Source organism: Bos indicus x Bos taurus, chromosome 28 (assembly GCF_003369695.1).
Source record: "Bos indicus x Bos taurus breed Angus x Brahman F1 hybrid chromosome 28, Bos_hybrid_MaternalHap_v2.0, whole genome shotgun sequence".
Lineage (NCBI taxonomy): Eukaryota > Metazoa > Chordata > Mammalia > Artiodactyla > Bovidae > Bos > Bos indicus x Bos taurus.
The window spans coordinates 29,891,164-29,913,801 of record NC_040103.1 but is presented as its reverse complement, the minus strand read 5'-3'; the positions used below and the strand labels follow the sequence as shown (position 1 = coordinate 29,913,801).

The window sequence follows — 22,638 nt, the reverse complement described above, 5'->3', positions numbered from 1 at the left end:
AAGACACGAAGTTTAAAAAAAGTAAATCTGATTTGCTAGTTAGACAATGAGGACTGGTTTTGCCAATATTGTGGCAAGTGTTTTCCACAAATTAGAGTTAAATTAACATGGAAACATTTGAGATGTGTACAAAATACATAATATGGCAGAAAACACACACTTTGCAACTAAACTTATGATTTTAAAATATTTAAATATTTAAATTAAAATAATTAAATATTTAATTAAATAAATATTTAAATTTATTTCTAATTTAAATTTGGAATATTCAAGGTATTCAAAAGTATTCGAAGTATCTCAAAAGTCCTTTAGGAATAGTCAGGCTTCCTCTATGGCTCAGCTGGTAAAGAATTCCGCCTGCAATGCAGGAGACCTGGGTTTGATCCCTGGGTTGGGAAGATCTCTCAGAGAAGGAAAAGCCTACCCACTCCAGTATTCTGGCCTGGAGAGTTCCATGGACTGTATAGTCCATGGGGTCGCAGAACTGGACACGACTGAGCAACTTTCACTTTAGGAATAGTCAGATGCTTACTAAAGACCACTAGTTGAAGAGCACTGGCCATCTGCTTCAAGGTTTCTTTGTTTGTTTTTTTAACAGCCATTCCTTCTAGCTGAAACGCCTCTTTCTCTCTCCCCTCTTTTGCTTGACTAACCCCTATGTATTCTCTTAGGTGCTGCTTTTTTTTTTTTTTTTTTTTTGAGCTTTCAAACTTTTATTTTATATACAATTGTTTCTGCATATGGTACATGTGCTGGATGATCCATTACAGGGAGTTCATTTAGGCCAAGTTAAAGAAGCTCATGTCCTTCAAGTACTGGCTGCACATCTTCAGTTCGTATTTCCAGATCAGACCCCGCTGGTTTGAGTAGACCAGCAAGAGTGAGAACCCTGGCCAAATTCCAAATTTTCTCGAATGGCTCCAGTAGAGCTGCTGGTGACCCACATTGCTTTCTCGGTGGCAACAAAGCAAAAGGAACAAGAGAGCACACACGTGCTTCAAAATTTGAGGACACAGTTGACCCAGAAGGCAGTGTTGACAAATGACTAGATGCTGCTTTTAAACGACTCTTCCTTCAGAAAACCTAGGCAAATCTATATAATACTATATAAGTGTCACTTATATAATATATAAGTGACACTATATAATATAAGTGTCTCTCTTATGTGTTCACGAGACAAACCCTCCTGGCTTTGTTTTTCCTATCTCCCACAAGAGTGTAAGTTCAGCAAGATCAACGACCTTACTACTACTACTACTACTACTACTACTACTACTACTACTACTAAGTCGCTTCAGTCGTGTCCAACTCTGTGCGACCCCATAGACAGCAGCCCACCAGGCTCTCCCGTCCCTGGGATTCTCCAGGCAAGAACACTGGAGTGGGTTGCCATTTCCTTCTCCAATGCATGAAAGTGAAAAGTGAAAGTGAAGTCGCTCAGTCGTGTCCGACTCTTAGCGACCCTATGGACTGCAGCCCACCAGGCTCCTCCATCCATGGGATTTTCCAGGCAAGAGTGCTGGAGTGGGGTGCCATTGTCAGCAAGTTCAAGGACCTTATCCTTCCTGTATTCACAGGGTACAATCCCTGACACATAAGAAATATTCAGTAAATACTCAATAAACACTTGTTGAATGAAAGAATGGATTTTTTTCAAGTACAGGATATCATGAAATCATCTGGCCATCAAAATCATTAACTTTAAAAGGTCACAAACTTATTTCTAGGTCAACATGAACCTTGATGAAATTATACCAAACATAAACACTACAGAATGCAACTACTGCACTGCATCTATTTGAAAAGATAGTTTCCGCACAAGTGTTTCAAATTTGGAGAAAGCAAAAAATAAATGAAAGGAATAACCATCATGGAGAAAGGAAACAGGAAAAAGAAAAGATGAAATGGAAAAGCTTTACAGGAATCAATTTGATTCTCCACTAATGGTTCCCTTGTGTGGTAAAATGATAGGGCCAAAACAGACACTGCATCCTTTCCTTCCACCTACAATAAGACATCCGATCTGTACATTAAAATTTAATGAGATTCATAAAGCCAAACAAATCCCACCATGACTAACCAGTAGGCAGAAACAGGAAGGAGTCTGTCTTGTCTGTGCAAAGCGAGATTTTACTTAAACATTCAACCTGCCTGGCTTCTTAAAGTGATCTGCTTTTCAATACAAATCTTTTTTAAAAAGCATGTTAGAGAATGACAGTAGGGATAAAGTCTATTTCTTAAATAATTATAAAATTTAAAAAAATAAATCTTGACTATATATTAATCATAATGAGTTAGCTACTTTATATCAATCAGCTAACACATTTTAAGGTTTCTCTCTGCCTTTGAGTCTTCAATCTAAATTAGTAGAAAGCTCTTCTGCTTTAGATCAATGAACCAATGACAGCCTCACAGGACCCACTCATAACCCCCAAGTCCATTCTTCATAAAATTACTACATGATATAACACCATAGCATTTAAGAGATGGAAAGGTTCCAAACTATTCAGTTCCATGTGATTTCAATTATCACTAATCAAGATGTTTTAACTTACGCTAAATTTTTTTATTTAAGAAAAATAAGAGAAAAACAGATTTAGAGACTATAAAGATTCATTGCCACAAGACATGTTTAAAGATTCTTCTAGACTGCATCCAGAAGTGAGTTCAGTTCAGTTCACTGGCTCAGTCGTGTCCAACTCTTTGCGACCCCATGGACTGCAGCATGCCAGGCCTCTCTGTCCATCACCAATTCCCAGAGTTTACTCAAACTCATGTGCAATGAGTTGCTGATGCCATCCAACCATCTCATCCTTGGTCATCCCCTTCTCCTCAAGCCTTCAATCCTTCCCACAATCAGGATCTTTTCAAATGAGTCAGTTTTTTTGCATCAGGTGGCCAAATTATTGGAGTTTCAGCTTCAGCATCAGTCCTTCCAATGAATATTCAGGACTGATCTCCTTCAGAATGGACTGGTTGGATCTCCTTGCTGTCCAAGGGACTCTCAAGAGTCTTCTCCAACACCACAGTTCAAAAGCATCAATTCTTCGGCACTCAGCTTTCTTTACAGTCCAACTCTCACATCCATACATGACTACTGGAAAAACCATAGCTTTGACTAGATGGACCTTTATTGGCAAAGTAATGTCTCTGCTTTTAATATGCTATCTAGGTTGGTCATAACTTTTCTTCCAAGGAGCAAGTGTCTTTTAATTTCAAAGCTCCAGTCACCATCTGCAGTGATTTTGGAGCTGCCAAAAATAAAGTCTGTCACTGTTTCCACTGTTTCCCTATCTATTTGCCATGAAGTGATGGGACCAGATGCCATGATCTTCGTTTTCTGAATGTTGAGTTTTAAGCCAACTTTTTCACTCTCCTCTTCACTTTCATCAAGAGGCTCTTTAGTTCTTCTTTGCTTTCTGTCATAAGGGTGGTGTCATCTGCATATCTGAGGTTATTGATATTTCTCCCAGCAATCTTGATTCCCGCTGGTGCTTCATCCAGCCTGGCATTTCACATGATGTACTCTGCATATAAGATAAATAAGCAGCATGACAATATACAGCCTTGACGTACTCCTTTTCCTATTTGGAATCAGTCTGTTGTTCCATGTCCAGTTCTAACTGTTGCTTCTTGACCTGCATACAGGTTTCTCAAGAGGCAGGTCAGGTGGTCTGGTATTCCCATCTCTTTCAGAATTTTCGACAGTTTGTTGTGATCCACACAGTCAAAGGCTTTGACATAGTCAATAAAGCAGAAATAAATGTTTTTCTGAAACTCTCTTGCTTTTTTCAATGATCCAGTGGATGTTGGCAATTTGATTTCTGGTTCCTCTTCCTTTTGCAAATCCAACTTGAACATTTGAAAGTTCACAGTTCATGTAATGTTGAAGCTTGCTTTGGAGAATTTTGAGCATTACTTTGCTAGCATGTGAGGTGAGTGCAACTGTGTGGTACTTTGAGCATTCTTTGACATTGCCTTTCTTAGGGACTGGAATGAAGACTGACCTTTTCCAGTTCTGTGGCCACTGCTGAGTTTTCCAAATTTGCTGGCATATTGAGTGCAGCACTTTCACAGCATCATCAAAGAAGTGAGTTACTAATCTTAAATTCCTTTAGTTTAATTCTTTCATATATTTGTTCATCTAACATATTGAGGACCTACTACATGCTACATGAGTCCTAGAACTAAATTGGAAGGAAGGTGCGCTACACAGCTTGCAGAATCTTAGTTTCCCAACCAGGGACTGAACCCGGGCCACAGCACTGAAAGCATCAAGTCCTAACCACTAGACTGCTAGGGAACTCCCTAGACCTTTTTTTTTTTAAGTCCCTATTTTTAAGGGGTTACCACCTTGGTAAGACGAGGCATATAAATAAACAAATAATTAGTATTTAGAAGTATGCCCAACACATGCTGAGGGGATACAAAAGTAGAAGTAGTCTTCTTTCTTAACTGAGAGATTACAAGAGTTGTGATAGAAAAGGTGCTTCTGCCCTCAGAAGCTCAGCACTACTTATAATGACAATTCTCCTAGTAGCATCTCTTTGAGTTGTTTTTTCCATGGAATCATATTCTCCCCATCTCCTTCTCTCCCTCCCTGTCTTTCTTTCTCTGTGTGTGTGTGCCTCTCTCACTCTCTCACAGGGACACAGTCAAGTGTCTTTCTGTGAACAATAATAAACATTTGCAGTAGACCCGCTTTGACTAGGGAAGGGCAGTTAACTACTACAAAGGACAGGTAAATCCCTCACCCTGAAGCCAAATAATCTCAATCTACTCTGTCAAAATCAATTATCATATCCCAGCTCACTGATTTAAATGAGGAAGGGAGAGAAAGAGAGCTGGAAAAAATAATATAAGCACACCTTGGAGATATCGAGGGTTTGGTTCCAGACCACTGAAATAAAGCAAATATCACAATAAAGTGAGACACACAAATGTTCTGCTTTTCCAGCACATATAAAAGTTATGTTTATATTCTATTGTAGTCTATTAAGTATGCAATAGCATGATTCCCAGAAGAAAAACTACACACTTTAATTTTAAAATACTTTATCACTTAAAAAAAAATGCTAACCACCATCTGACAATGCAGGGTTCCCATAAACCTTTGTGAAAAACACAGTATCTGCAAAGCACAATGAAGTTAAATGCAATAAAACAAGGTATGCCTCCCTAAAGGAGAGAGTCTTATGGGCCTATATAGACATATATTGCTCCATAACTTTAAACCAGAAAGCTCTCTAAAACACTCAGCAAGTTAAACTTTCACCCCACCCCTAAAACACATGTTGAGGGGTGGTGGAAACTATCCCATATCAAATTCACTATTTGAATAAAACCTAACCTTAGACAGTACAGTCACTTAGGTTATAAACACTATTACAAAAAATGTGTTCTGTTTTCTAAAGACTGCAGTGCTGTGGAGCAGAACACCTGAAAATATGATTTCTTGGAAGTCGGATTAGCCTGGAGCACATCCAAGGAAGCAAGTGTTTACATCTTGGGACCTGTCCTCTCAAGAGAGAGAGAGCTGGTCAGATCACAAGCACATCCGATCACTTGAAGCATAGACAACACTTGGTAGATGGGAAGGAAACAGGTGGGAGGAAGAAAGAACACAATCAGCTAGTGATGAGGTTTCCGCCACTGTAGCCATGGCACCCAACATGACCATTTCCAACCAGGCAGACCCTGGCATAATGACCTCACAGGCAAAATCGACTGGCCAGGCTCTTCCTGCTGTCTTCTTAATGCATGTTCAGACCTCCCCTCCCTTCTTATCTGGGCAGGGTCTCTCAGAGATCATGAAAGGGCCAGGTCACTTCCATTTGAGAAACCCATCAAAGAAATGCCAAAACAAGGTTATAAACATAGTAGAATATTTAAGTCTTTACATTGAGAAATTTTAATTGCATGATAAAGATTTTCTTTTAAGACTGCCTTTTTTTCCTCTGGGACTATATACATGGTATCATTTGAAGAAAATATTGAAGCCCAGGCCCTTCACAAATATAAGGCCTGGGTGAGAGGCCAGGGGTTGAGGGTAAGGGGTAAGCACTCAAATACCCTCTGCTTTCCTAAATTTAGAACCTAACCCAAGATCAGTAAAAACGACTGCTGATGCCTCAAAGATTCCCCCTTTCCTAGGTATTCAAGCATTTAAACTGTTAACCTGACAAATGAGCTCTAATGAAATTCCAGGCATAAACAACTGAGAGTACAGTCCTTCTAGTTCCCCTCAAACAGGAAGAATGGCCTGTAGTCAACCCAGTCTATCCTCATCTCTTTTGTGCATACACATAAAATTTTTAAGAAATGATAATAATATATATACAGATTTCAAAAGACTCTGGGAGATATGAGAAAATATTCTTTTATATACTCGCCATTTGGCACAAATTTTACTTTAAAATAGCAAAAGCTAGACTCATTCTGTGGCAACCCAGGACAAACCAATATGCTTTGCTCCTGGCATTGCCATTTTGAGAAAGGTCAGGGAGCCTTAGCCATTAGTCATCCAGAAACCTGAGTGAAGGCCACAAGCAGTTACAGTTTTTAGGAGGGAGTCAGGAACACTGAGTTCAATGATAAACTCTAATCTAGCTCAAGTAGCAAATGCCTAGCACCAACTGACCCACGTGTACGCTGCATGGTAACACACTGTTCCAACCCTGGGCTCCTAGATTTGAAGATCCTACAGGGCTTATCCACAAATCATTCCTTTCCTGACCTAACTCAGTGACAGTAATTTTGACTAAAATTAAAAACCACAATGAGTCATGAGTCATACTGAAAAAATTCAAAACCCTTTAAGGGCAACACCAAACTGTTTTTGCTAGAACATGTACATTGAGATAACAGAGCTAAAACACACAAAAACATCAAAGGCTCACTAAATTCTTTTATTTCATATGATATTAGAAGCTATGCAGCCAGTTTCAACTTCCCCTTCAAACAAAACCAAAGCCCAGAGATAACTGAAAGAGAAGCAGCGTGGTGGGGATGAGAAGGTTTGAAGTGTCACTGCTGCCCAAGTTACATCCTCCTCAAGTTTTGGTGGCAGGTTATTTGAAAGACAGTGTGAGTCACAACCTTTTGTATCCTTTAAAGCCTGAATGACTAGTCCTAGTCTTTCTCCCCACCTTCTTTCACCTCCTGTTCAAATCTAGCATCTGTGAAGGAAGAGGGGATTCAGAGCCTACAAGGTTCAATCAAGAACACTGCTATTTACAGGTCCATCAGCTCCTCTGGTCTTTCTTCCATCTCATGCTAGGGTTACGGCAGAAACAGATAAACATAGAAATAAGTGTGTCTTACAGATACTGCTGCTGCTGCTGCTGCTAAGTCACTTCAGTCGTGTCCGACTCTGTGCGACCCCAGAGACGGCAGCCCACCAGGCTCCCCCTTCCCTGGCATTCTCCGGGCAAGAACACTGGAGTGAGTTGCCATTTCCTTCTCCAGTGCATGAAAGTGAAAATTGAAAGTGAAGTCGCTCAGTCCTGTTCGACTCAGCGACCCCATGGACTGCAGCCCACCAGGCTCCTCCGTCCATGGGATTTGCCAGGCAAGAGTACTGGAGTGGGGTGCCATCGCCTTCTCCATTACAGATACTAGTAGTTTTCAAATGTATGTTGATGTTGTCACGATAAGTAAAATCAAAATCTACTTTAAAACATTATAAATTCATTGTAACCTTTATTCTTATATATTCTTAATTAACTAGTAATAGTTTACCATTATTACTTGAAGGTCTTATGCTGAAAAAAAGTTAACAATCACTATTCTACACCAGAATGTAATGACTGCTAATGTAATGACACAGCAGAAGTGTAAATACCTAAACACAAATGAAGTGGAATAGACACAATAAGAGATTCCTAGGTGGTTCAGTGGTAAAGAACCAGCCTGATAATGCAGGAGAATCCAGTGGGTTCAATCCCTGGATTGAGAAGATCCCTTTGAGGAGGAAATGGCAATCCACTCCAGTATTCTTGCTGGGATAATCCCGTGGACAGAGGAGCTTGGCAGTTTACAGTCCACGGGGTTGCAAAGAGCCAGACACAACTGAGCACAGACACAATAAGAAAATATTTTTACTTATGAAAAAAACTTACAAAATCTAAGATGTGGTTTAAAAAAGAAAAAAAGAAAAAATCTGGAAATAAAAGTCAACAGTAGGCTTAACATCAAGCAACAGTCATTCTTAAGAAAGGCTAATAACAAAATAATGAACATAATTTAGGACCCAGAGAATCATAAGCTTGTAACGACTAAATAATACTGCTTTGAAACATAAAAAGTTAAAATTGACAATTATGAGGAAAACTGACAAATCTACAATTATTGTAGATTTCAACAGACCTTAATCATAAACAATTTATGATCTATAGTAAGACTATATAACAAGTCAGATCAATAATATTTATATGTTGGTCTAATTGATAAAAAGAGAACTCTACACCCAAGCAGAAGAGAATACACTTTCTTTTTAAACACACACAGTATACTTACCAACAGTGACCACTTATTATGTCACAGAATTTCCAAGAATCAATAATACATCTTGACTGCTGGTCATAAAGCAATTAAATCAGAAATATTAACAATCAAAAGATACAGACATATCTCATTTTACTGTGCTTCAATTCACTGCATTTAGCAGATACTGTGTTTTTTACAAATTGGAAGGTTTGTGGCAGCTCTGTGTTGAACAAAACTGTAGGCACCATTTTTTCAACATCATTTGCTTACTTTATGTCTCTGTGTCACATTTTGATAATTCTAACAATATTTCAAGATTTTTCATCATTATTATATTTGTTATGGTGAACTTTGATGTTATTACTGTAATTGCTTTGGCATTTTTTAGTAATAAGATTTTTTAAATTGAGGTATGTACATTGCTTTTTTTAAGACATAATGTTATTGCACAATTAACAGACTATAGTGTAAATGACTTTTATATACACTGGAAAAAAAAATTCATGTGACTTGCTTTATTGCAAATACTGCAATAATCTGGAACTGAACCTACAATATCTCTGAAGTATGCCTGTAGCAAAAGGAATTTTTAAATGTACTACTAAATAATACACATAGGTAAGAGGAATTCACATCAAAACTACAAAATATTTAGGGCTGAACTACTATATGTAAGTGGGCTTCCCTTGTGGCTCAGCTGGTCAAGAATCCACCTGCAATGCAGGAGACGTGGGTTCAATCCCTGGGTTGGGAACACCCCCTGGAGAAGGGAAAGGCTACCCACTCCAGTGTTCTTGCCTGGAGAATCCCAGGGACGGGGGAGCCTGGTGGGCTGCCATCTATGGCATTGCAGAGTTGGACACAACTGAAGCAACTTAGCAGCAGCAGCAGCAGCGTAAGTACCTATAAGCTGTTTACAAGCTTGTAGTCAGACTTAGAGCAAAACTGAGAGCTCAAAATATATTTATTAAAAACAAGAAATACTGAACATAAAAGAAATATTGAAAATAAGATATTCATATAATAAACTTAACTAAACAATGAATATAAGAGCAGAATTTAATGAAACAGATTTTGGGAAAAAATAATAAAATATAAATCCCCCCATAAGAGTGATAAGAAAAAAAGCAGAAGTCAACAATACTGAACAAAAAAGGAGAGATGAAATGGATAATTTCTTAGAAAAGAATCAGATTGCTAAAGCTAACTCAAAATGAATTTAATAAAACCTGAATTAGATAATAAAAGGAATCTGAAAGAGTAATCGAATTTCTTCTTCCTCTAAAGGACACCAGACCCAGAGAAAGTTTTAGAAACAAGTTTTGCCAAACTTTCAAGGATAGACAATCCTTTTGTTATATAAAATGTTTCAAAGACTAGAAATCTTATTTTATGAGATCAAAATAACCTTGATAACAAAACAGGGTAAGAAACAGAATAACAAAAGAAAATTATAGATCAAGACCCCTCAGGAACTAAGAAGCAAAGCCTTTTAAAAATATTAAAGTTGAATTTAGCACTGCATTTTCTTTTCTAAATCACAATCACATAGTGTTTGTCTCAGAAATGCACAGGTGGGATAATTCCCTGGGGGCCCAATGATTAGGCCTTCATACTTTGACTGCTGGGGCCTAGGTTTGATTCCTGGCCGGGGAACTAAGATCCAGCAAGCTATGCAGAGTGGCCAAAAAAGAAAAAGAAATGCATATACAGGTCACCATCAGAAAAGCTGATATTTATGGAGTAGACCAAAGACCATCTTACAGAGTAAAGGATAAAAACCACATGATTATCTGAGAAGATACAGAAAAAGTATTCAATAAAAACAAGCAATCATGACTTTTATTTTTAAAAAAAGGTCTTACTACAGGAGAATAAATTAGAGGAGACTCTTCTATGAAAAAAGCTTAAAAAGTAACTGAGTTTATTTGGAGAAAATGACTGAGAAAAAAAGATCGAGAAGTTCAAGAAGGAAGCTAATAATCAGGAAAAAATTTTTTCAGGTATTTTTACATATATTATCTCACTCATTTAAGCCTCACAGTAACTAATATGTTATGAGAAGAGATTCTTACAAGGAAGGGCAAAAAACATTCTTAGCATGCTAGATTGAGTACAAGCCTGGGAGTCAGATAGTCTAGGGTTTGAATCTTAACTCTGCCATTTATGTACTGTGTAACTTTCAACAAATTACTGTGAACTACTGAGTCTCAGCTTCCTCATCTGCAAGATGAGGTGGATTAAACAACAAAAGAAAGTACCAGCTCATAAAAGGTATTCAAGAAATAGAGCTATTTTTTTTTCAATTTGTTAATGTCGGAATTTTATTTATTTTCCATAGTTAAAATGTATTTACATTATTTATAAATGCATTTCAAAGGCATTTTACTTTGTAGCACAGAAAATACACAAAACAATTATCCTCCAGGTATAGTTTCTGAATATTATTTTATAAATAAATCTTGTCTCATTTATATGCATATTGTCCATAACAGAAATAGAGCTATTTTTATAAGGTTCTCTTGCATCTACTAAGAAAAGAACAATAAAGATTTTAAGTAGATGGGGAAAAAAGTGCTAATTTTGCGAACGTCTTAATTTGAGAATGGACCTTTATAGCAATAGTGAAGGTAATAAGTAAGGGAATTTTAGTCGCTAATTACTTTTAGTGTTTCTGTTTATATTTGCAGGGTAGTGTTGGGGTAGCCAATGGCCTCAATTCATCTATATAATAAAGCAGTTGGATTATATAATCTCTATGATTTTTTTTAATTTTAAAATATTATGACTTTAACTTCTATATAGGTTAAGAACTGTGTGTGCAGTACATCACAAATTACATCCGTAAAATTCCTCCTTTGGAAATACTTAGGAAAACTGTAAATAGTTATCCTCAGAGTTGTATAAAGTTAGTTAAAAAACAAAAGGAAAATGTGAAAGTCACTCAGTCGTGTCTGACTCTCTGTGACCCCATGAACTATAGCCTGCCAGGCTCCTCTGTCCATGATTCATGATTCTGCAGGCAAGAATACTAGAGTGTGTAGTCATTCCCTTTTCCAGGGGATCTTCCTGACCCAGGGATCCAATCAGGGTCTCCTGCATTGCAGGCAGATTCTTTACCATCTCAGCCACCAGGAGAGCCCATAAAGTTATTACTGCCTAAAAAAGAGAGGGGTGGACTACATGACTTCTTGGAAGTCAGATTATGAAAAGAACACGCACTTGGACACCACAAGACCATCAACAGGAAACATGCTCTTCCATTTACATGAGCAAACTTAGGTGAGTTAATGTTTATCAAACCTAGACAGCAAAAGAGACACTGATGTATAGATCAGTCTTATGGACTCTGTGGGAGAGGGAGAGGGTGGGGAAATTTGGGAGAATGGCATTGAAACATGTATAATATCATGTACGAAACGAGTCGCCAGTCCAGGTCCGATGCACGATACTGGATGCTTGGGGCTGGTGCACTGGGACGACCCACAGGGAGGGTATGGGGAGGGAGGAGGGAGGGGGTTCAGGATGGGGAACACAGGTATACCTGTGGCGGATTCATTTCGATATTTGGCAAAACTAATACAATATTGTAAAGTTTAAAAATAAAATAAAATTTAAAAAAAATGTTTATCAAACCTTAGTTTTCTTATCTATAAAATGAATGTATTAATACTTTGAAGTTGGTGTTCTCAGAATTACATGAGAAAATAAAAATACATAAGTACCTCACCCAATAATACATAATAAATGTGAGTCCCCTTGGCCCCTTGAGTTTTCCTCAATCATGTTACTATGACTAGTCTGTTGGCAATGGAAACCAAAGTATTGCATGTTTCAAGTATTACTTGTTTACCTCTTAATTATTAAGGTATACAAAGTAAAATAAGGGTTAAATCCCTGCCAACATGTTTAGAACTCTCCCACAATTTAATAAAATACTCAGAGTTCATTACTGAGAAGACTCAAAATTTCAATCATTTTTGTTTGAGAAAGTCTATGAAAAACAAGTAGTACTCAACTATGTTTAATATGGCAAGTTCAAAGGTGAACTATTTAAAGTCTAAATGCTTGCTCTAGGTCCAAGGTGCAACAAATCAGCTGGCAGATGCTACTTGGTCAGCTATGTTAAGTGACAAAAATCTCTTAAAGCAGCAATGGAAAGGATCACAAAAACACTTGGAAAAAAAAATTAGAATCACACCTTAGCCCCAGAGAAGCAAAGTGCATTGAGTATTAATCAAAGAATTAATACTTTAAAAAGATGTGCTGGCCACTTTCACCAAGAAGAGTGTTTGAAAATTCAGATTTCGTCACAAATTATTCAGAGTGTTCAAGATCAAAGCAATGAAAAAAGCTAATTATGAGGGCTTGTGATCTAAAAATACAGCACTACTACTTTTGGTCAGAAGAGACTTAAATTAAGTGTAAGCATGTTTAAATCCTTTAGAAATTTCTTTGTACATGAATATCAGTCAAGATAAAATTATATCAAATACAGACTATAACTGTGCTTACCTAATAAAGTTTAAGGGTCAAAACAAGACAATTTCCTAGGAAATATGATTAATGGCCATTCTGTACATTTCCAATACCACATACACCCTTTTACAAAGTATTTTAGGAACATTCTTTTATTTGATAGACATAAACATTACAATATGTTTCAAAAATAGTCCAAACTAGTGACTCAATCCAAGTTTTGATGATTTCAAGCAGACTGTGCAGAACAGCCCTGAGACAGAGTGGCGACACCTCCCAGCTCTAAATGAAACTGTCATCTGCCTGCCAACAGACAAAATGCACTATGCCCTTTTAAATAAGTTCATACCGCAAGACTACCTCACAGGTAACACTTTTGGACATGCTCAGACGCTTTTGGACATGCTCAGACACTGAACACCCCCGGGTAAGAGTCAAGAACTGCCTTCCTTATCCATTTCTGCTCCATTGCAGAAATAAGAATGAAATTCCACTGTATACCACAACAGCAATTTTTCTGAGGCAAATAAAATAGTTTGCCATAAACATTTTTTTACCTACAAGAAATCAACCTGAAGCAAATCCATGCTGACAGAAAATGAATCTGGTCGTTTTGACATACAGTTTACTCTCCTTCACTAACACCTACCTATTATTCACCTTGTATCGGCTATGAATCTTCCTGAAAAACTGCCTTCATTTTGTCATTCTACTTACTGTTCAAGAAGTGCAAAGTTTCCCTGCACCCAAATTCCCCTACCTGGCCTCCAAGGGCTGCATCATGTGGCCCAGCGACCCAAGCTCAGTTCCCATCACTCCCACTGTGACTTCCTTTCCTCACAGCCCCCATGACTGACTCATGCTATTCATTCCACCTGGAGTATTTTCCTTTCTCACCACACCTGTCCCCATTTCCAGTATGCTCCTTTTTCCCTCCCGCTATCCGCCCAAGTCCCACTTCCTACATGAAACGTCTTCCTACTATTTCTACCTAAAATGATAGCACTCCTCAGAACTTCTATTACAGTTGAATCAGTCTGTTTTACACCTCTTCAATTTGAAACTTCTTAAAGCATTTTCTCAAAAACCTCTTTGCAGGGACTTTCCTAGTGGTTCAGTGATTAGGAATCCACCTTCTAATGCAGAAGATACAGGTTTGATCCCTGGTCAGGGAACTAAGATCCTGCATGTCTCGGGGCAACAAAGCCCATGGTCAGCAACTGGAGAGCCCTCATACCACCAAATAGAGAAAGTCCATGTGCTGCAACAAAGACCCAGTACAGCCAAAATAAATAAATATTAAAAAAGGAAATAATACAATATTGTAAAGTTTAAAAATAAAATAAAAAAATAATAATAAGAGAGCAGGAAAAAAAAAAGGAAATAAAAAATCTCTCTGTAATAGCAGGTCACCTTATTCACTCCATGATACACAGAAGAATAAAACTCTCATATATGACCTAGCCTCTTGGGTATACCTGGAATTATGCACAGTTTTCAGCCACAATATCTATATTTCCACTAATTTCTCCCCCACTAAAGAAAGCATAATAAAAAGCTGGTGAACATATTATACTTCAATAAAAGGTAAAAGGAAAAAACTGAAACCTAGTGAGTTGGAATGAGAGGGATGTTATTATATATGTGATCTTGAATATGATCAATTTACACTGAAAAAAAAACCAAGCGCTTGTAAACTTTGGCACTTTATCACTATTACTAAATAATTTGTAATACATCTTACCAGTGATCATTCATAATAAGAATGATACAAACTGCTATTCTATGTAGGACTTAGCACACGACACACATAAAAAGTCATCAGTAAATACTCAATTAACCAATTAGTGTGTCTAGCCCATTAATCAATCAATTGCACATAAATATTATCGCTGCTGCCACTGCCTGATAACAGTGATTGATGACGATGACACAAAATAAAACATGGAGTACAGCAGCTGACTCTCCTGCTGCCAGACTCTAAGGGAACAAATGACTTCTTATAGGGTGAGTCTAAGCAATATTTTCACAGTATAGCATGACCATGGCACTGCTGAAGTCCATGAAGATCACACTGTCTATGGCAACCATCATGCAACCCTACACCTCTTGTGCAACAGCGTGGCTATTAATGCAATCTTCGGTAAAATTAGTAAATTGTAAACTCTATCTGCCAGTGCAGTCAGGGATCAGATAACTTTTGCTCCACCCAAGAACAAGTCTTCGTGTGACAAAGCAAATCTTGTTATATATTAAAATGGCCTTCAGTTTTATAATAACAAATTGCCAATCATTAGAAGTCCCTTATCCATAGTTACAACCCAAATGTATAATCTTTAGCTGATACTAAAACATTCTGTAACATTCCAGCATGCCCCCTTAATTGCCAGTCACACAATTAGACTATGATTTTAAGATCCCCTCAAAACCTGATAAAATCAAAGAATCTGAAAATGACATCTTTCCCTTTAAAAATCTCTACATCTACATCAGATTGCTTAGGTATAAATCCATCTATAGATCACCAGTCTTCTGTTTTCTTTAGCCCTGACATTTTAACAATCTAGAAGAGACTGATCTAAGAATAAATTTTTAACTTATTTTTTAGTGTTCCCAAAGCAGACACTATTTAGAAACGCTTGTGAAAGTGGAGGCAGAGGAAGCACCAGTCTATCATGCCCTGGAAACTTCCAAACATCAACCAAACAGCCCCAAAGAATGTCCTACTCACCAGTTCCAAGGACGTCATTAATTGCTTCCATCTGTTTCCCTCTCTGTCCCCTCCCCATCCTAGTCAAGGCATCTACTAAAGCTATTTTTTGCTTCATTTTGCATTCCAAAGAAAAGTATAAAGAGGCCTGATGTTTTAAACCAAAGAATATTTATTTTTCTCCATATCTGGTTGATAACCACAGTCATATTATTTCTGTACTCCAGGTTATTTTCAGGTAACATTTCAGAGAGTGGCATATTAAGACATGTACTTTTAAAAAACTGCTCAGTAATTACTTCAGTTGGTCATAACATAATGTTTTCTTCTGACTCCTCAAGGAAACCAGGGATTTCCCCCCATAGTATGATAAAGGTTAAAACCTCTAAATGGTTTCATCCATTGATGATCCTTTCCTAAATCAATGGTTTCATTAAATGTTACACAAAGAGAACTTCTAATTTGTCATTTATTCCACATTTACTGGTTAGAATTCCCCTCATCAATTAGGGCTATTAGGTTACTGTGAAATAAAGTACACATAGGAGAGAAAGGATAGTTATATTTTTTTTTCTCTTTTGATGAGAACTTTTAAGATCTACTCTCAGGAACTTTCAAATATACAATACAGTATTGTTAACTATATTCACCATGCTCTACGTTGTATCTCCATGACTTATTTATTTTATAACTAGAAGTCAGTGCTTTTTGACACATCCCTCCACCTCCCCACCTCTGACAACCACCCATCTGTTCTCTTTACCTACGAATTCATTTTTCAAAATATTCCACATATAAATCATACAATATTTGTCTTTCTTTGACTTATTTCACTTAGCATAAGCCCTCAGGGTCCATCCATGTTGTTACGAACAGCAGACTTTTCTTCTTTTCTATGGCTGAATAATATATATCTCACATCTTCTATATCAATTCACCCATTGATGAATACTTAGATTGTTTCCATATCTTGACTATGTAAAAGATGCTGCAATGAACAAGGGGTGCAGATAGATTTTCAAGATGAGTAATTTTGTTTCCTTAACATAAATACCCAGAAGTTGAATTGCTGGATAATGTGATAGTTCTATTTTCAATTTTTTGAGGAAGCTCTTAACTCTTTTCTTTAAATTTTCCATTACCAGAGTAAGGGGCTGGGGACCTAGTTACCACCAAGGGTGATCAACGAAGTTTTGCTTTGTTTTAAAGTTACCTACTCTTTTGAGAATGTCATCACAACTAGGGTACTCCTTAATTTTTCTAAGTCCCCAAGGAAGCCTGTGAGACAGCACACAGTGTATTTCAAAAGTTTTTCTCTGGAAGTGAAGTGTGAACTGTTAGTTGCTCAGTCATGCCCGACTCTTTGCAACCCCATGGACTGCAGCCCGCCAAGCTCCTCTGTCCATGGGATTTTCCAGGCAAAGATACTGGAGTGAGTTGCCATTTCCTTCTCCAGGGGGATCTTTCCGACCCAGGGATTGAACCTGGGTCTCCTACACTACAGGCAGATTCTTTACAGACTGAGTTCTGGGAACAAGCAGAAATCAGTTTCCTAAAGAAATTCATTTACCAATCAAATGATATTCAAAGACTTGAATGTGAAGGGTTAAAAGTAACTTTTTATAGGTTCATCAAGTCTAACTTACCAGATATTGAATTTCCCTATACACTATCTCACCAAGCTCTGTACCTTCCAGGGGGTGAGGGATAAATGGGTATAAGCTAGAGTTGTGTTTTTATTATAAACTAAATGCAAGTTTAATTATAATACATTTAACTGCCAGCATTGGACTCTTAATTATTACCATGATGATGAAATGGCACATAAAGTCGGCTCATACTGGTCAGACCCGGAAGAAACCTAGGAGGCCACCAAGTCCAAGGAAGGCAAGTTTGAAAAGATACTCCCACAAAACAGACTGCAAAAACAGATGCTTCTGGTACCTTACTTCCTAACACATGAACATTCTGCAGAATTAACAAAAACATAGTTCTGTGGAAGCACCCACTCAAGTAAGTTAGAAATAAGGCACCAATATGGGTGAAATTTTGCATCTGTTCAATGAAAATAATAAAGCATAAGGAAGATAAAAATAAAGGAACACTTTTTGCTTTATTTTGAATTGTGATATATCATATAGATACAGAAAATTGCAAAAGCCTATGTATAATTACAAAATAACCACTCATGTAACTGAACAGTTAAATCAAGAAATGGAACATTATTAACACTTTAGAAGCCCCTGCATTTCTCTCCTTCATATAGCCCTCCTTTTTCATTCTCAAAACACTACTACTCAGACTTCTGTGTTCATTATTTCCTTGTTCACCTTTATCTTTTTACCTTACAGGCATCCTTAAACAACACAATCTATTTCTACATGGTTTTGAACTTTAAATAGATGGAATCTACCTACATATTATGAGATGGTTAGATGGCATCACCAACTCATCAGACATGAATTTGCGCAAACTCTGGAAGACGTGAAAGACAGAGAAGCCTGGCATGCTGCAATTCATGAGGTCGTCACAAGTCAGACAGGACTTAGCGACTGAACAACAACAACCTATATATCTCTATCTCTATCATTCACTTCCCTAATTATTTTTGAGATTCATTCATTCTTTTTTTTAATTCATAAAATTGACCATTTTAAAATGAGATATTCTCATTACTTTTTACTACTAATATTCAACGGATGACTATACCATGATTGTTTTTATCCATTCCAATGTAGATAGACAAATGATATCATGAACAATGTTGATATCAGTATTCTTGTATATAGATCCTAGTGTACCAGGGTATAAGTTTCTTTAGGGAACATACTGGGAGGCAGTGAAACTGCCTATCTTCTGCTTTACTAATGACACATTGTTTCTCAAAGTGGTTGTACCAATTTACATTCCCAACAGCAGCATAGGGGTGTTCCAGTTACTCCACATCCACACCAACAACGGACAACATCAGACTTCTTAATTTAGGAGCTTATAATAGAACAATTTGTACTTTTCTGGTGACTAATGACATAGAGCACTTTCTCATCGGTTTAGTGGCTATTTGGATTTCCTTTCGTTTGAATTGCCTATTCAAATTCTTTGCCTCTTTTGTTTTTTAACCGAATAGTCATCTTATTTTTAATGACTTGTAGAGGTTCTTTTTTTTTTTTTTTTTTTTCTGTCTTATGCATCAGCCTTTACTTTTACTTAGGACTTGACTGTCATAAAGAAGCTTTAACTAATCAAAAGTTAGTAACTCTGCTTACTTTAGATAGAATAGGTCAAAATGCTTAGAAATTTAAATTTAAAATGCTACTGAAATATGTTACAATATTTTTTTAAGTTTATATCTACAGTTATTGCTGAGCCAAAGTATTCAGTACATAATCCAGACTCATGCATGCTAAAATCAGAATGTTTCTAAATCATTCTAAATCATTTCCACTCTGAAAAACAAAATTCAGAAGTCATAGTTTGATTAAAAATTATGTCAAAAATGTTTAACACAGATGAATAAAATCAACAGTAGAAAACTTGAGTGTTGAAAAATGAAAAACTGAAACTTCAACTGTTACCAGAGCTTTATATATTTTAAAATTTCCTTCTACAATCACTATTTTTCCTTTCCTAACAAAAAGACTATTCTGCTTAGCAATAGAAGAATGTTTAATTACTTACTTAATAAATGCTGGTGGCATATCTCTCTTCAAAATCTGATCCTCAGTGGTTTGAACAGTCTCTTTTCCAACCTACAAGGAAAAAAAGATTCACAATTCAATTATAAATTCTCAGACTTTTAAAACTATTACTTAAACATACGGGAAAAATCACAAATAATCTATCATTTAAGCTTCTGGATTCGAAGATAATTTCTAGTTTTATTTTTAAATTATCAGGATTGATCCTGTATTTCCTTCCATAATATACTTGGATAACAATATGGAGTGCAAACATAAAATATAATCCTTTCTCTAGAGTAATTAATTTGAAGGCATCATTGAGCACACTGAGTGAAAAAAAGAAATTCATCATTGAGAATATGTATGTGTGTATTTATTTATGTTTAATCATAAACTGCCACATCTCTCAAAGACTACACGAAGTACATGAATCCAGTTAGGTAGGTTAAAATGTCTATTCAGAAAATAATTGACATTACTGGAACTGGGAAAATATATGAAGCAATTATAACTCTGAAACTAGAACCAAATATATGAAAATACACAGCTTAACTAGTAATCAACATGATGTTTTCCCTAATCATCAGTTCAGTGGCTCAGTAGTGTCCAACTCTTTGCAAGCCCATGGACTGCAGCACGCCAGGCTTCCCTGTCCATCACCAACTCCCGGAGCTTACTCAAACTCATGTCCATCGAGCCAATGATGCCATCCAACCATCTCATCCTCTGTCATTCCCTTCTCCTCCCACTTTCAATCTTCCCCAGCACCAGGGTCTTTTTCAAGGAGTCAGTTCTTTCCATCAGGAGGCCAAAGTATTGGAGTTTCAGCTTCAGCATCAGTCCTTCCAATGAACATTTGGGATGGATTGGTTTGATCTCCTTGCAATCCAAGGGACTCTCAAGAGTCTTCTCCAACACCACAGTTCAAAAGCATCAATTCTTTGGTGCTCAGCTTTCTTTATAGTCCAACTCTCACATCCATACATGACTACTGGAAAAACCATAGCTTTGACTATTGGAAGCTTTCTTGGTAAACTAATGCCTCTGCATTTTAATATGCTGTCTATTAAATTGCATAGCTTTTAATAGACAATAGGTTGGTCATAGCTTTTCTTTTAAGGAGCAAGCGTCTTTTGATTTCATGGCTGCAGTCATCATCTGCAGTGATTTTAGAGCTCAAGAAAATAAAGTCTGTCACTGTTTCCATTGTTTCCCCATCTATTTGCCATTAAACAATGGGACTGGATGCAATGATCTTAGTTTTCTGAATGTTGAGCTTTAAGCCAACTTTTGCACTCTCCTCTTTCACTTTCATTAAAAAGCTCTTTAGTTCTTCTTCGCTTTCTGCCATAAGTGTGGTGTCATTTGCATATTAGATGTTATTGATATTTCTCCTGGCAATCTTGATTCCAGCTGGTGCTTCTTCCAGCCTGGCATTTCACATGAGGTACTCTGCATATAAGTTAAATAAGGAGGGTGACAAAATACAGCTTTGACATACTCCTTGCCAGATTTGGAACCAGTCTGTTCTTCCATGTCCAATTCTAATCGTTGCTTCTTGACCTGCATACAGATTTCTCAAGAGGCAGGTCAGGTGGTCTGGTATTCCCATCTCTTGAAGAATTTTCCAGTTTGTTGTGATCCACACAGTCATAGAGCAACTTGAAATCATATATAATGCTACATGCTGTAATGGAATAGATAGTTTTATCCCCTGCTGGTGGCAATGTAAAGTGGTACATTCTCTTTGGAAAAGCATTTGCTAATATGTGTTAAGCGAAAAGCAAAGGAGAAAAGGAAAGATATTCCCATTTGAATGCAGAGTTCCAAAGAATAGCAAGGAGAGATAAGAAAGCCTTCCTCAGCGATCAATGCAAAGAAAGAGAGGAAAACAACAGAATGGGAAAGACTAGAGACCTCTTCAAGAAAATTAGAGATATCAAGAGAAGATTTCATGCAAAGATGGTCTCGATAAAGGACAGAAATGGTATGGACCTAACAGAAGCAGAAGATATTAAGGAGAGGTGGCAAGAATACACAGAAGAACTGTACAAAAAAGATCTTCATGACCCAGATAATCACGATGGTGTGATCACTCACCTAGAGCCAGATATCCTGGAATGTGAAGTCAAGTGGGCCTTAGAGAGCATCACTACGAACAAAGCTAGTGGAGGTGATGGAATTCCAGTTGAGCTATTCCAAATCCTGAAAGATGATGCTGTGAAAGTGCTGTACTCAATATGCCAGCAAATTTGGAAAACTCAGCAGTGGCCACAGGACTGGAGAAGGTCAGTTTTCATTCCAATCCCAAAGAAAGGCAATGCCACAGAATGCTCAAACTACTGCATGATTGCACTCATCTCATACGGTAGTAAGCAACGCTCAAAATTCTCCAAGCCAGGCTTCAGCAATATGTGAACCGTGAACTTCCTGATGTTTAAGCTGGTTTTAGAAAAGGCAGAGGAACCAGAGATCATGCCAGTATCCACTGGATCATTGAAAAAGCAAGAGAGTTCCAGAAAAACATCTATTTCTGCTTTATTGACTATGCCAAAGCCTTTGACTGTGTGGATCACAATAAACTGTGGAAAATTCTGAAGGACATGGGAATACCAGACCACCTGACCTGCCTCTTGAGAAACCTATATGCAGATCAGGAAGCAACAGTTAGAACTGGACATGGAACAACAGACTGGTTCCAAATAGGAAAAGGAGTATGTCAAGGCTGTATATTGTCACCCTGCTTATTTAACTTATATGCAGAGTACATCATGAGAAACGCTGGGCTGGAAGAAGCACAAGCTGGAATCAAGATTGCTGGGAGAAATATCAGTAACCTCAGATATGCAGATGACACCACCCTTATGGCAGAAAGTGAAGAGGAACTAAAAACCTTTTGATGAAAGTGAAAGAGGAGAGTGAAAAAGTTGGCTTAAAGTTCAACATTCAGAAAACGAAGATCATGGCATCTGGTCCCATCACTTCATGGCAAATAGATGGGGAAACAGTGGAAACAGTGTCAGACTTTATTTTTGGGGGCTCCAAAATCAACGCAGATGGTGATTACAGGCATGAAATTAAAAGATACTTACTCCTTGAAAGGAAAGTTATGACCAACATAGATAGCATATTCAAAAGCAGAGACATTACTTTGCCAACAAAGGTCCGTCTAGTCAAGGCTATGGTTTTTCCATTAGTCACGTATTGATGTGAGAGTTGGACTACAAAGAAAGCTGAGTGCCGAAGAATTGATGCTTTTGAACTGTGTTTTTGGAGAAGACT

General features: G+C 37.3%; 1 protein-coding gene across 4 annotated transcripts in view; it reads right to left on the bottom strand.

Annotated features, from left to right (window-relative positions):
* Positions 1-22,638, bottom strand: part of VCL (vinculin) — a 112,578-nt gene that overhangs the window by 50,577 nt on the left and 39,363 nt on the right. For all 4 annotated transcript variants that reach the window (XM_027530918.1, XM_027530915.1, XM_027530916.1 and 1 more), the window contains exon 2: positions 19,355-19,425. In XM_027530918.1, coding sequence (XP_027386719.1) covers positions 19,355-19,425 — 71 coding nt within the window. The remainder of the gene's footprint in view (positions 1-19,354; positions 19,426-22,638) is intronic.